The sequence below is a fragment of the Lontra canadensis genome, unplaced genomic scaffold (assembly GCF_010015895.1).
Source record: "Lontra canadensis isolate GAN:19392208 unplaced genomic scaffold, GSC_riverotter_1.0 scaffold18, whole genome shotgun sequence".
Taxonomy (NCBI): domain Eukaryota; kingdom Metazoa; phylum Chordata; class Mammalia; order Carnivora; family Mustelidae; genus Lontra; species Lontra canadensis.
In genome coordinates this window covers 23,858,423-23,870,957 of record NW_022631012.1, presented here as the reverse complement: position 1 = coordinate 23,870,957, position 12,535 = coordinate 23,858,423, and the positions used below count along the sequence as shown (strand labels likewise).

Genomic DNA, 12,535 nt, shown 5'->3' with positions numbered 1-12,535 from the left:
AACAAGTTTCATATGTGAAGTACACTTTCACTGTTCTTGAACAACTCCCTCCCTGAACCAAATGGGCAAACAGTTCCCGAAGTCGTTATATTAGAAAAAAGGATAAAATTAAGTGAGCACATGTACTTCCAAGTTGGTGAGGTGCACCCTAATACCAAAGTATAACTCTCAGGGGTTTGGTTGCTTTGCTTTCCTTAACTTGCTTTGTGAGTAATCGAAAGGTGGGCAGAGGCCTGGCTCAAGGGAAAAACATGAGATAAATAACATTTATTTATTGCTATTTCAAACCTCCCCATTATGCTTCTCCCTCCTAACCTTGCATTCTGCCCCCATGCCTACAGGTCGTTGCTCCCACAGTCTTTCTCCCGTCACCCCGAGTAACTGGGGGCGCACTGATGGAAATTATTTCAATTACGGTAGCAGAAAACAGCCTGCAATGGTCTATCAGGGAATCAACCTAAGTATTAGTAACTCCTGCTTTTCTTCAGTGCCTTTAAAGTGTGAGGAATTTTAACTCAATTTCTCAATATGCAGATGAAAAAACCAACCTGCTCAAGGTCACATGGCTGCCAATGGCCTATCAGGACCCCAACGTGAGACTCCAAGGACCATGCGCTAATAACTGCTCATGGAAAGTAAGTGGAAAAGGAGAAGTTTGAAATGTAGAAATTGCTAACTGTTAAAAGCCCTATGTATCAAAAAATGGTAATAGTTGGGAACCAGGGGAATTTCCTATAATCAAAAAGAGAAAAAAAAATCTCACTGAAACAATGAGCTTTTCCTTCCATCTATAGGCCCAACCTACAGTATATATGCTATTGGCACACAAAAAAAGAAATATAGTATCATGTTAGTGTCTATTTCTTTATTCTAAAATGGCAATGTTTTAGGAATATAGGGTAAAAATTAGAGAAATTAAAGAACAAAAATTAATGGATGTCACAAACTTTCCCAAGCTCTTTGAAATCCTCTCAATAAATCTCACAAGACATGATATAGGTCCAGTCATGAAGTCTCACATTAGCTTGGTGACTTGCATTTTAGTGTATCACAGAGATGCTAACTGGCACCCTGGGTACCCACAGAGAACCCACCTTTCCACGAACCGAAGCCTTCCGTGTGATGCACTACCACAGGGTTCTACCCTGAAGAAACTCAAAAGTCCTCTTCAGAAACAGTGGGAATGTGGTGGGCAAATTTCCATTTTGATGATACTGAGGCAACTTCTAGTTTCATTAGAATGGATCTGAAATGATTTTAATGTCTCGACTGTGGAACCGTCCATGGGCAAGTACAGAACGTCCTTGACAGCCCTGTTTCATTCGCCTAAAGTGTGAGACACAGACTCAATCTGCTAGTGGAGTTTTCACCCAGGACCACAGTATCTGCTGATTCTAATGGTCAGAGAACAGTGAAAAAAAGATCGCAAAGGGCAAACTATCATATAATTGGCTCTCATCATAAGGGAGTCATATTATTAATACTGGGCATTAAATAGTAACTAGAAAGCATGCGCTGTGTATTTCTCATGGAGTAGGAGAGAAGAGGACACAAAACAGTAAAGTTTTGGTGGGAGCCCAAGCTCCAAGGAAAAGTCTATAATTTGAAGCAAAATTTGGGAAGTTGACAACATCCAACCAGATCTGCAGTGTGGGACCCTAGTTCTCATGCAGAATTCTCAGTGCTTTCCCTTCAAACAGAAAGGAGCTTGAAAGCATATTTTCCTAAAACAGAACAAAACTAAACTAAAGTCATCTATTTTAAAACTGTTTTTCTAGAACTGAACTTGCTCGTTCTTCTAGGACCTTGTAACATTGCATCCACGGAACAGATGTGGAAGGAATACCAGGTAGCTCAGGTAAGTGGACCTACGGCAAGTTTATGAAACATACTTCTTTATATGCTGAAGACGCCAAAATACTAACTTAATTATCATCAACGTACTAAGTTAATTTTATTCCGTCCTCCTCCCTGTCTGCAAACACAAGCACTGCAAACGGAACTTTGAATGTTGTCACTGGCTAATCTCTACAGCACTAATTCTGTTTCACTTCTGTCTCATTCTCTAAAGTAATTATCCCACTTTATTTTTTTTTTTTAAGTAAAATAAACAGATTGTAAAAAGACTGAGATCTTCGCAGGCTCATGAGAACTCCATTTGTTCAGGAATTTACTAGTTGTTTCTCAGCAAAGTTAAGTTCAGTTTTACTATGCTTAAGGGAGAAAAATAAAAACACAAACACATGCCTAATCGAATGGTTAGATGTCAAGATTTGAGGGGAAATAGGAAATGGTTAGAGAAAGAAATGAGAATTTTTTAATGAACACTCAGAAAGACATAACATTTGTAGCTCCTTAAGGCTTGAACACAAGATCCCTGAGGAAAGGTTCAGTGGTTCCTCCTTCAAGGCCCAAGTTTTTTTGTTTTGTTTTGTTTTGTTTTGTTTTTTAAGTACAAATTCATGTAAAAGAAAATTCTTTTATCAGAATCACTCATTTGCCTCAGAATGACCAGTATCCTTCTGCCTTCTCAAAATAAAGTATCAACTTTCCTTATAAAACTTCAGAGGTTTTGTGTTTATAGCCAAAGACCAGAAAATGAGGAACTTTTTTCTGCAGTTCATCTTCTGTGATAACAAGTTAATCACAGTGTCCACCAGTCCATCTCACCAGAAATTCTAGCTCAAAAATTAGCACTAACATGAGAAAGATGATGTTCTGAATTAAACTGTAACAGTTTTTATTAACATATAATGTATTTTTTGCTTCAGGGTACAGGTCTGGGAGTCATCGGTCTTACACACTTCCCAGCACTCACCATAGCACATACCCTCCCCAGAGTCCATAACCCAACCACCCCATCCCTCCCCCACCCCCAGCAACCCTCAGTTTGTTTCCTGAGTTTAAGAGTCTCCCCGGTCCCATCTTGTTTCATTTTTTCCCTCCCGACCCCTGAATCCCCACCCTGCCTCTCAAATTCCTCATATCAGAGCTACCCTGTGACCCAGCAATCACACTCCTGGGTATTTACCCTAAAGATAAAAACGTAGTGATCTGAAGGGGCACGTGCACCCGAATGTTCATAGCAGCAATGTCCACAACAGCCAGACTATGGAAAGAACCTAGATGTCCATCGACAGATGAATGGATAAAGAAGATGTGGTCCATATACACAATGGAATACTCTGCAGCCATCAAAAGAAATGAAATCTTGCCATTTGCGACGACATGGATGGAACTAGAGGGTATTAGGCTGAGCGAAATAAGTCAATCAGAGAAAGACAATTATCATATGAAAAAACTAACTTAATCATTTCTTCTCCTCTCGTTCCTGATGCAACCCAGAGCCAGGCAGTGTGGAAAACACGCTTCTAAACTTGAATGGAGACACGACGATCACGGTTCCGGAAAATCAACTCCGGAACAGACGAGCTCGTGGACAGGCGGGAGGTTCCCCGCAACCCGCCAGGAGCCTGCCTGCTCGCACGCGGGAAGCCCCCGCAGAGAATGAAGTGCGGGTGTGGGGCGGGGAGGCGGGGACGCTCCAAACCACGGGGCCATGAGACAGGCTCCGATGGAAAGATGTTTTGGTTTCTTTGGTTTTTCCCCCATAATAGACCTACACAAGGAGCCACACAATAAAGCTCTACTCTTTGAAGAGTGACGTTTTTAAATGGACTTAGCATATAGCCCAGCTAGAAGTGAGTTGCATATTTTGATGTATTATCAGAATGACCATACTATAATCGTAGGTAAAATTTAAAATTTTACATTTTAAGTAAAACTTAATTTAAATTTAAATTGCATTTTAAGTTTTACACTAGATTTTCATCTCTTTGGGAGCAAAAGTTGTTTCTTTTATTTTTCCATGGTATCTAATAGTTTCATTCTCATAATCACCTAATATGCATTATTGTCATTGCTGTGTAATTAAACAGTAATGGAGAAATAGTATCAACTATCATTTAACGAGCTCCTGCTATGTCAGGACCCAAACTACATAGGCAGTTTATACATACGGTAGTCTTCATAATAATGTGAGGTCGATATTGTTATTTCAATTTGACAGATGAAGAAACTAAGACATAAAGAAATAAAAAATTGTGCAAGATTATACAAATTTGTAAAAACTGAGTTTAATATAAGTTCACTAATAGTTGAGTAAATGCTAGGAAATCTTTTTAGAGTTTTAAAAATAATGTTTAATTGGTACATATTCAAGGAATAACTATTATGTGCCTAATACATAAAATGAATTAATAACATGGAATGGGACCTGGAAAACAGGGGCAAGTAAGAAAAAGGTACAGTGTGTGTGCATGTGCAGTGGGAGTTGGGAACTACAAGCGAATTCTTGTTTTCGGGCAGGGTGTGACAGCTATGATAGGACTAAAATTCTAGAACTGAGCCAGATCGTAGAAGGTCTCATATGCCACGCTCAGGAGCCTGCACATGATTCTTTCCCTCAGATTACGAGAGCCAGCAGAAGGTGATGGAGCTGGCAATGACGTGATCAGAGTTTAGTTTGATGTCACAGCAGCAACAGAGGAGCTCTACGTACGCGTGAGTGAGAAGTGGCCACATAGGAGGCCTGGCTGGGAATTCAAATGCTTTTGCAATTATCCAGGGATTTGATTGTACCTGAACCGAGGCATTTGTAGAAGAAAGGGAAAAGAGGTATATTTGGGAAATATTGGGCAGATAAAACTGTAAAATTAAGTGACTGATAGGAATTTTGCTTTAGTGACCAGGTAAGATGATGCTGTCATTCCCTGATATAAGGAATACATAGGAAAGATGCTCTTGTCTTGAAGGAACGATCATGAGTCGGGTTTTAGATGCGCTGAACTTGAAGAGGTTATGGCCCGTCCTTGGGGAGGTGTGGAAGGTGAGGACTGCAGAGAGAGGTCTGCGAATTCTCAGCCGTTAGCTGTTAAGTGAAACCCTGAGAGAGAGTGATTCCCAGATGATCCAGGAAGAGAATAAATAGGGAAGACCAGTGAACCAGATCCTGTGAGGGGAAAAAAGGGGGAGGGGCAAAGGAAAAAGGAAGAACTTGCCCACAAGCTGACAGGAAAAGGTTAGGTAGCTCGAGGGAGAACTTTCAGAGAACAGTTTTTCAAGAAAGCTGGAGTGGTCAATTGTATCAAATCAGGGAGAAAGGCCTGATGAAACAGATTAAAGGGGCCCATTGGAACATCACACATTTTAGTCCTCAACTTACTAGACCAGCTTAACTGGAGTAGAGGAGACAAAAGTCCGAGCGCACAGGGATGAGTGAGGGCATGGAGACAGAGGCAGAAAAGTGTACTTCTCCTAAAGCAGCTGGACTAAGAATTAAGACAGGGGGGGAGCCAGACACGGCCCTGGGAGGAGCTGAGCTTGTTTACCAGATAAGGGGAAAGACCCCAGAGAAAGGAAGTGGCTGTCTTTAGAGCGAAGAGAGGACGACTGGTGGAGAAAGTTCCCCTGGGAAGTGGGAAACAAACAAAACTACAGAAGGGAAACAAATCCAGAAGCTTTTTCAAAACAAATTCAAAGATTAGGTTAAAGTAAAAAATATGCCACTAAGGTTTGTATCTGTGATGACTGAAATCAGATTGTAATATCACTTTCTGTGTCTCAGTTAAGTGTTTTAAAATTACCTTCAGGGGTGAGTTCCAGGAGTCCCAGCAGACTGACAGAGGTGTGTACATTTTCCCAACTTTAGATGAGGACCCAAAAGTCTGGTGAGGTGAAAGCACACCTTGCAGGTTGCAGAGCTCCTAAACCCCAGAGAGGGACCAGAAGCAGGTGTTTTCCCAAAGACTGCCAGACGGGGCTTCTTACTCAAGTACACAGACTTTAAGGCTGTGATGCTTCTGATGCAAGCAACATTTCTACTGAGAATATATTTGTTGTCTCTTGCAACTGAATTTATAATTCTGATTGAGCAGACACCAAAAAGAGAAAAAAAGATGAAAGAAAGAAGAGAAAGAACTGTGGGATGTCTTTTCTCTTTCCCAGGAGAAATTAAAACAAAACAAAAAAAAAGCATGTAAACATTTTTGAGTTTGAACATTACATCACAGAGCTACAGGGACACATTAATTCATTAATATTGTTGACGTTGCTACTTTCTCTGTAGAAGGCACGTGGATAAGAAGAATCTTACACTATCAGAATCCCACTAATCACTTACCACTAGTGGGATTTCTCTTACACACTGTTCCTTAGAGAATATATTCACAGTATAAGATGAAAACACCTTGATTTCTTCTGAAGGGCTTAGTTTTGAACATTTTAATAAACTATCATAAAAACACTAAGGTTGCAATGTGGCTACAACTTTAAGGCAAAATTTTCCATAGGATAGTCTGCTCCCTCCAGCAAATGCCAAAAGTAGATACTTTTAAAAATACTGACTATCATGACTCAACAATCTTACAGGAAACTTAGATGAAATTTACATGGAAAGTAATCAAGAGAAAAGCTGAATTGTGAGTATCTTCCCAACTCCATTATTTTATATAAACTTATACAACTTGGCCAAATTTATATAATGAATCACTTAATAACTAATAATTTTAGACTTTTCCCTTACCATTACTACATATCTCATATGTAAATCTAAATTTTTCAATGTGACCTCAGAGCAAAAAATGGTAGGTCAAAAAATGACTGACTTTTAAACATTTTATAAATGTAATAAAAGACCAAGTGATGATGTACGGATTATCCTTCAAGTAGGAGTACATTGATTAAGTAGTTTTCTTCCTGTGACCATAGTTTAACATGATTCCAATCTTGTAAGTCCCAGTTCCTCAAAACAAAGCTTTCTCTTTCTGTTTTTACCTCATTTCCAGCATTATGGGCATTTCTGGAATGATCAACCCCATGAATTGTAGGTCTGCAGTGACAGTGCTAAAAGTATGAAAAATACGAAGTAAAAGAGAGAAAATGAAAACTCTATATTCACCTATTAAAATATATTTTAATAACATGCACCCACTGTATAGTAGACGATTTACATAAGCCACTATGAGTGGGATTTGGGCATTGAGTTATTTTTCCAGAAATGACAGTGAATCTGCAGTGGTTTATCTATGAACTTTAATTAGGCAGACCTGTAACTGAAGAGAATCACTGGAGTAGCAAGTTACCACCAAGTCACAGCTGTGTAGTCTTGGAACAAGAACCTAACTGGTCCACATCCAGATCAAGAGCGTTAGGCAGAGATGTAACACAGTGGTTCACCAACACTAATCAGAACCACCTATAGAGCTTCCCAAATCCCATCCAAACCTGCTAAGTTGGGTATCTGGAAAGGAGAAGAGCCCAGAATCCATATTGGTAACAAGCTCTTCAGATGACCACACAGCCCGCTCAATGTGGACCTGTGGATTGTTTACCCACTAACCCAAAGAGTCATGGTCAAAGCATATATTGTATTTGTCTTTATAAAAAGACAAATATTTGCATTTATTTGTATTTATAAAAATACATATTTGTATTTATAAAACAATTATCTGTATCAAGGCACCTGGGTGGCACAGTCTGTTGACTGTGGCTGATTCTTGGTTTCGGCTCAGGTCGTGATCTCGGGGTCCTGATGCTGAGCCACGTATCAGGCTCTGAGGCTCAGGGCTGAGTCTGCTTGAAAGACTCTCCACCCCCTCTTTCTCTGCCCTTCCCCTCATGTTCTTTCCTCTCTTCTCTCTCTCTTAAAAATAAAATATCGTCTTTATCTCTCGATCTACAGTCTACATGTATAGAGAGAGATACACTCTTCAAAGTAAAGCCTCAGTTTAGTTTGGGTAGAAGTTACAGGTACTTCTAAATTTATCTGGACAGAATCAGGAAGCAAAGAATTGCAGGCTCATATCAGTGCCTTCCAATGATCTCAGTCTCACACACTACTCAGAAGTGAACAATAACCAGGGTAGATCTGATCACACAACTATATCCTGCCCATTGAAATTAGAAGACTTGTTCCACTGAAAGTGACTGACACTCCTTGTGGTTGGGACTAGAGTTGCTTCCTAACAGCTATTCTGTCTTTCATATCCTTCATAACATAACTCTATTCAGTAGCGTACACAGCTAGTGCCACCTAGCTAAAACACTACATTCCCTAGCTGCCCTTGTAGCTTTGTGTGCCTAAATGACTGAATTCCAGCCACTATAAGTTGAAATGGAATGAAGGCCTAATTGTCTCCATGAAAAAAGAGAGAATCACCACCTTTGTCTCTCATTCTCTATTCAAATGCCTGGAAAGTAAATGTAATGGCTGGAACTCCAGCAGCCACCTAGGACCATCACTCAAGGATTATACCCTAGGGATATGAGTAAAGAACTAGAAAGAGATTGAGTCTTTGATGACTTTGTAAAGCTAATATACCAGGCTTTCACTACTTAACTACGAGCTTCTTTTAAAAATAGGAAAAAAAATTTAAACTATTGCTTTCTGTTAGATGCAGCTGAACCACGATTAAAACACCCACTGTAAAAGTTTGCATGTCCTACACAATCCAAAGTATCTATTTTATCAGTAATGAGTTAAAAACAATTTGTGAGTGGTCAAGTATCTTAAGCTATGTATTCATATTCTCTACTTCCTTTAAAGTGGTCTGATCCAAGTAAGGCTGAGCAATAAGCATTTGTGTCTTCGAATTTGTATTTTAATGATGAGATAAATGGCAGATACAGCAAAATAAAATGCAAGAGACCTTGATATTAAAAGGACGGTCAGCCCCTCATCTCTTAGTAATCCGAAGTTGGCTTGGGTCCAGGATATCAGTGTAGGGTTGCAACAAGAGGGTTCCAGATTTATGGTCCATGAGCCAAACTTGGCACTCAGACATACTGCATTTGGCGTATGCAGTGCTTTCTGCAAACGTTAGTTTTGAATGTCTTAAAGGGGGAGGCATCTTCAGCTCTCCACACGCCCACCATTCCCTACCGATGCACAACCACTTACTCGATCCACTTGTTTATGGCACCTGCCTGGCCTCCGGAAATAAAATGGTACATTTTGGCACCTTTTCTCCTCTCGGTTACTTCTCTGTTGCTGAAATCAATGATTCACACCAAAGATGATTTTCTAAGATTAAGTCTGTCCATTTCTAATAGCAAGAATGTGTATAACTCAGTAGGTGTTAGAACTTTGTTCAGGAATGTAACAATTATTATAAATGCACTAGTATTTTCTCATACAAAAAACAAATGGCAAACCTTTTTAAAGCTCCCTACCACCACCATCACAAACACACATACCCAAAAACTCATCAAAATCTGATTTTGTCATTCTAACTATGATTCTGGTTACTTAAGAGTTTCAATTAATGTTAGCCCAACTTCCTTTCAGTTCTTAGGAATTTATTTTATTTTATTTTTTTCAGTTCTTAACATTTACTAATAAGTAGCAATGTTTGGACCTAAAAGGCCTAAGACTTGATTTACTTACTTTTACCTCATTGTTCATAAGTATTTCTATCAGGCAGGCACTAGGCTTACGTTTACATTTCCGGTAAATAACCACAGTCAAACAGATGAGAGATACACCTTGAAGTATTAAAAAGAAAAATATGAAAGTGTGTAAATATCCACTTACATGTGATAACGTGTCTTTCCATTTCAAAGGGGACATATTTGTATGCAAAGTCAATAGCACATTATATGACTTAGTTATAGCTAAAATTTGAAAAATATACTTGTTTTGCATGTGTGCTTAGTTAGTCCTTTAGTTTAAAGCATTTACCTCAACTTACTATTCCCTGAATTTAAAATCACATGGAGTTTCAAAACCCTGACATGCTTATTAAGCTTGTGTCAAGCCTGAACAGGGGAAATAGAGTACTGCCAAGTATCCATTCAATGTAACTGAAACCAAAATATGCGCGTGAGTCAGTCCAAGTCACGGAACTCAGTACACTGGATTCTGGAATTCTTTTCTAGATCACCTTTAATTAGGGCCATACTACTTTCTTTCGCTATTGAATTTTTATCATATATACTCTCCTAGGTAGAGTAATAAGACAGAGGGATTTATTTTTTGTGATGTGAATGCAAGGAATTACACTATTTCTATAAAATCTGATATTTGGGATTCCAGTTGCTGTGCTCTTTGGTTACGCTGGGGGAAGAGAGGTTGGTATGGAGATGGGGCAGTTTTGCACCAAATAACAGATTTCTAACATTTGTGTAAATTAATAATAAGAAAAAATAAGCTCTCTTTATTTTCCAGAAGCACCTACAGAGTCATTACAGCTACTTGGGGAATTCTGTTAACAAGTGGCCGATTCCACACAGCCTACGAGACAGCCCTTTCGTTTATTCCCATGCTCAATTATTGTCACACTTTGTAAAAGTGGTTTTAAAAGATTAACAAGGAACGCTGTGTTAAGTTTTAAAGTTGTTGATTCTTTTGGTGGGGGAGGGGAGTGAACTGTGCCCTTAGTAATTAGATTTGCTGTTTCTATTGTAATTTTTCTGTGTTTTTTCTCTCCCCTTTCCTGACTTCTACTTCCCAAGTATTTTCCCCACCCTTCCAACCAGTGCACGTTTTTCACACCAATACAAAGAAACTCAAGAGTTTTACCTTTTGTAAATTGCCTCATTTTTGAAAACATAAAAAGTAACATAAAAAGTTTCAAGTTTTTGGAAGTGCCCCCTCTATGGGACTCTGGACAGATTGTTGGGTCTTCATCTCACATTCTTATTTTCACTGTGAAAATGATTCTTACAACTTGTGGCCTCTAGACTAATTTTATGACCATCTTCAGAGCAAAAAGACACAGAAGTAGGTATTAAAAATATATATACATACATGTATGCATATATCTGCATATCTATAAACACGAAAGTATCTGTGTAAGGCGGTAACCGAAAAGTTTACATGTGCTAAGTTGTAAAAGCTTGAGTTTGATGTTAAATAGTCGTGAAAATCTATAATGGCCTATTATGAAAAAGAACATGTCTGGAGAACAAGGACTTAATAATCAGTGGAACCAAATTAAGTATTTTCTTATATTTTATAGCCGCCAGGCATTTTGCTTAAGCAGACCACACAACCCAGCCCTCACATGAGCAAACTGCATAGGAAAAAAAAAAAATCGGTTAACAGGCAAGGTTCGTCTTAAAATAGAGAAAAAGACAAGAAACTTGCATCTAAAGGATAATGTCCCTGCAAATGCTCCATGATAGATGCTTCATCTGTAAGGCGGCCGGGTGCTGCCCTCCGCCATCTGGCAGGGAACCCGCCTGTCCTGATGGTGCATCTGGGAGGGGGACACAGTCTCAGGAATCTGGCTTCTTTCAGCCTCTGTCACGGGGAGGTAAAGGAGACCTGCTCTAGGTCAGCAGAAGCGGATTTAAGATCCCAAATGGGAAGGGACAGAAGGAAACGTCTGTGAAGGGAGGAGAGCCAGGCCGGAGACAAAGAGGAGTCAGTCATCGAGTGGCCGCAGAGGTCCTTCCACACAAAGAATTGTGCGGCCTGAGGTCCCCTGCAAGGAGGACGGCACCCTGCCCCAAGGACAGAGCCCCTCTGGTGACCCTGCCTTCAGGGCTCCATTTCAAGTGCTCTGCTTTCCTTTCAAACGTCTCCCCCTCCCCTTGCAGCTGAAAGGACTCAGCCTGGACTTTGGCAGAAGTACCCGGTGGTGTCCTCTGCCCGGCGGCGGGGTCTGCAGATAATCTGATGGTCCTCCAGCCGCTCCCAGGTGCACCTCTGCCCGCCCCGGCCCCACTCCCCACTGCAAGTGCCCCCTCGCCCTCTCCCTCCCCCGGGCTGAGCATCCCCGTCCCAAACCCGCAGGAAACAGCACAAGCAGAGCAAACGGCCGGCCGGCCGAGAACTCACCGTCCTCGCCTTCGTCCTGGGCTCTCGCTGGGACAAGCCGCCCTAATAAAACAGTCAGAAGGAGGAGAAGGCTTGCTTGCAGCCAGTGTGCCATCTCGTCGAAATGCTGGACATGCGGGTCCTCCTGGGAGCGAGAAGTGATCTAAGGTTCTTGGAGCACCATGAAGCCGGCCGCGGCTCTCTCAGCTCTGGCCGGGGCAGCCTCTGCAAACCCCTTCCCAGCACCAGCTCCAGCACAGTCTGAGAAAACTTTTTTCAAGCGATGCAGCTTTAAATAGGAAGAATGCAGCCTCCACTTCTCTTCCTGCCCCTTTTCAGCTTGTTCAGGCTCATAACTATCCAGTGTCTGCCAAGCAACGGTCTGATTGATGGTAAACAGCCAAATCAGAGCGCGCCTCTCTGTGTCTCTGAGCCTCCAACTGTCCCTGCTCCGTTTATGTTTTAAACAGAAATGGGCACTTAATCACAGAAACAAACGTTTAGTTCTTTTTCTCTTTTCTTCTTCTTCTTCTTTTTTTTTAAAGACAGACTGTTAGAAGAAAATAGTCCTATTCCCTCCTCCCTAATCCTTCCCCCTAGACACACGCCCCTTCACTTTTTCCCTATAAGGTGAAAAAGACATTAGGGAGGAAATACAGCCTTGTAGCCTCGATTTTGGTGTCTAGATCATCCAGGTCTCTTGTCCACCTTACA

The 12,535-nt window shown here is 40.7% G+C and overlaps 1 protein-coding gene across 1 annotated transcript in view; it reads right to left on the bottom strand.

The window, feature by feature from the left end:
* The window catches only part of COL5A2 (collagen type V alpha 2 chain), a 134,670-nt gene extending 122,734 nt beyond the window's left edge, over positions 1-11,936 (bottom strand). The window contains exon 1 of the mRNA XM_032860255.1: positions 11,843-11,936. Coding sequence (XP_032716146.1) covers positions 11,843-11,936 — 94 coding nt within the window. The remainder of the gene's footprint in view (positions 1-11,842) is intronic.
* Positions 11,937-12,535: the final 599 nt, after the last annotated feature.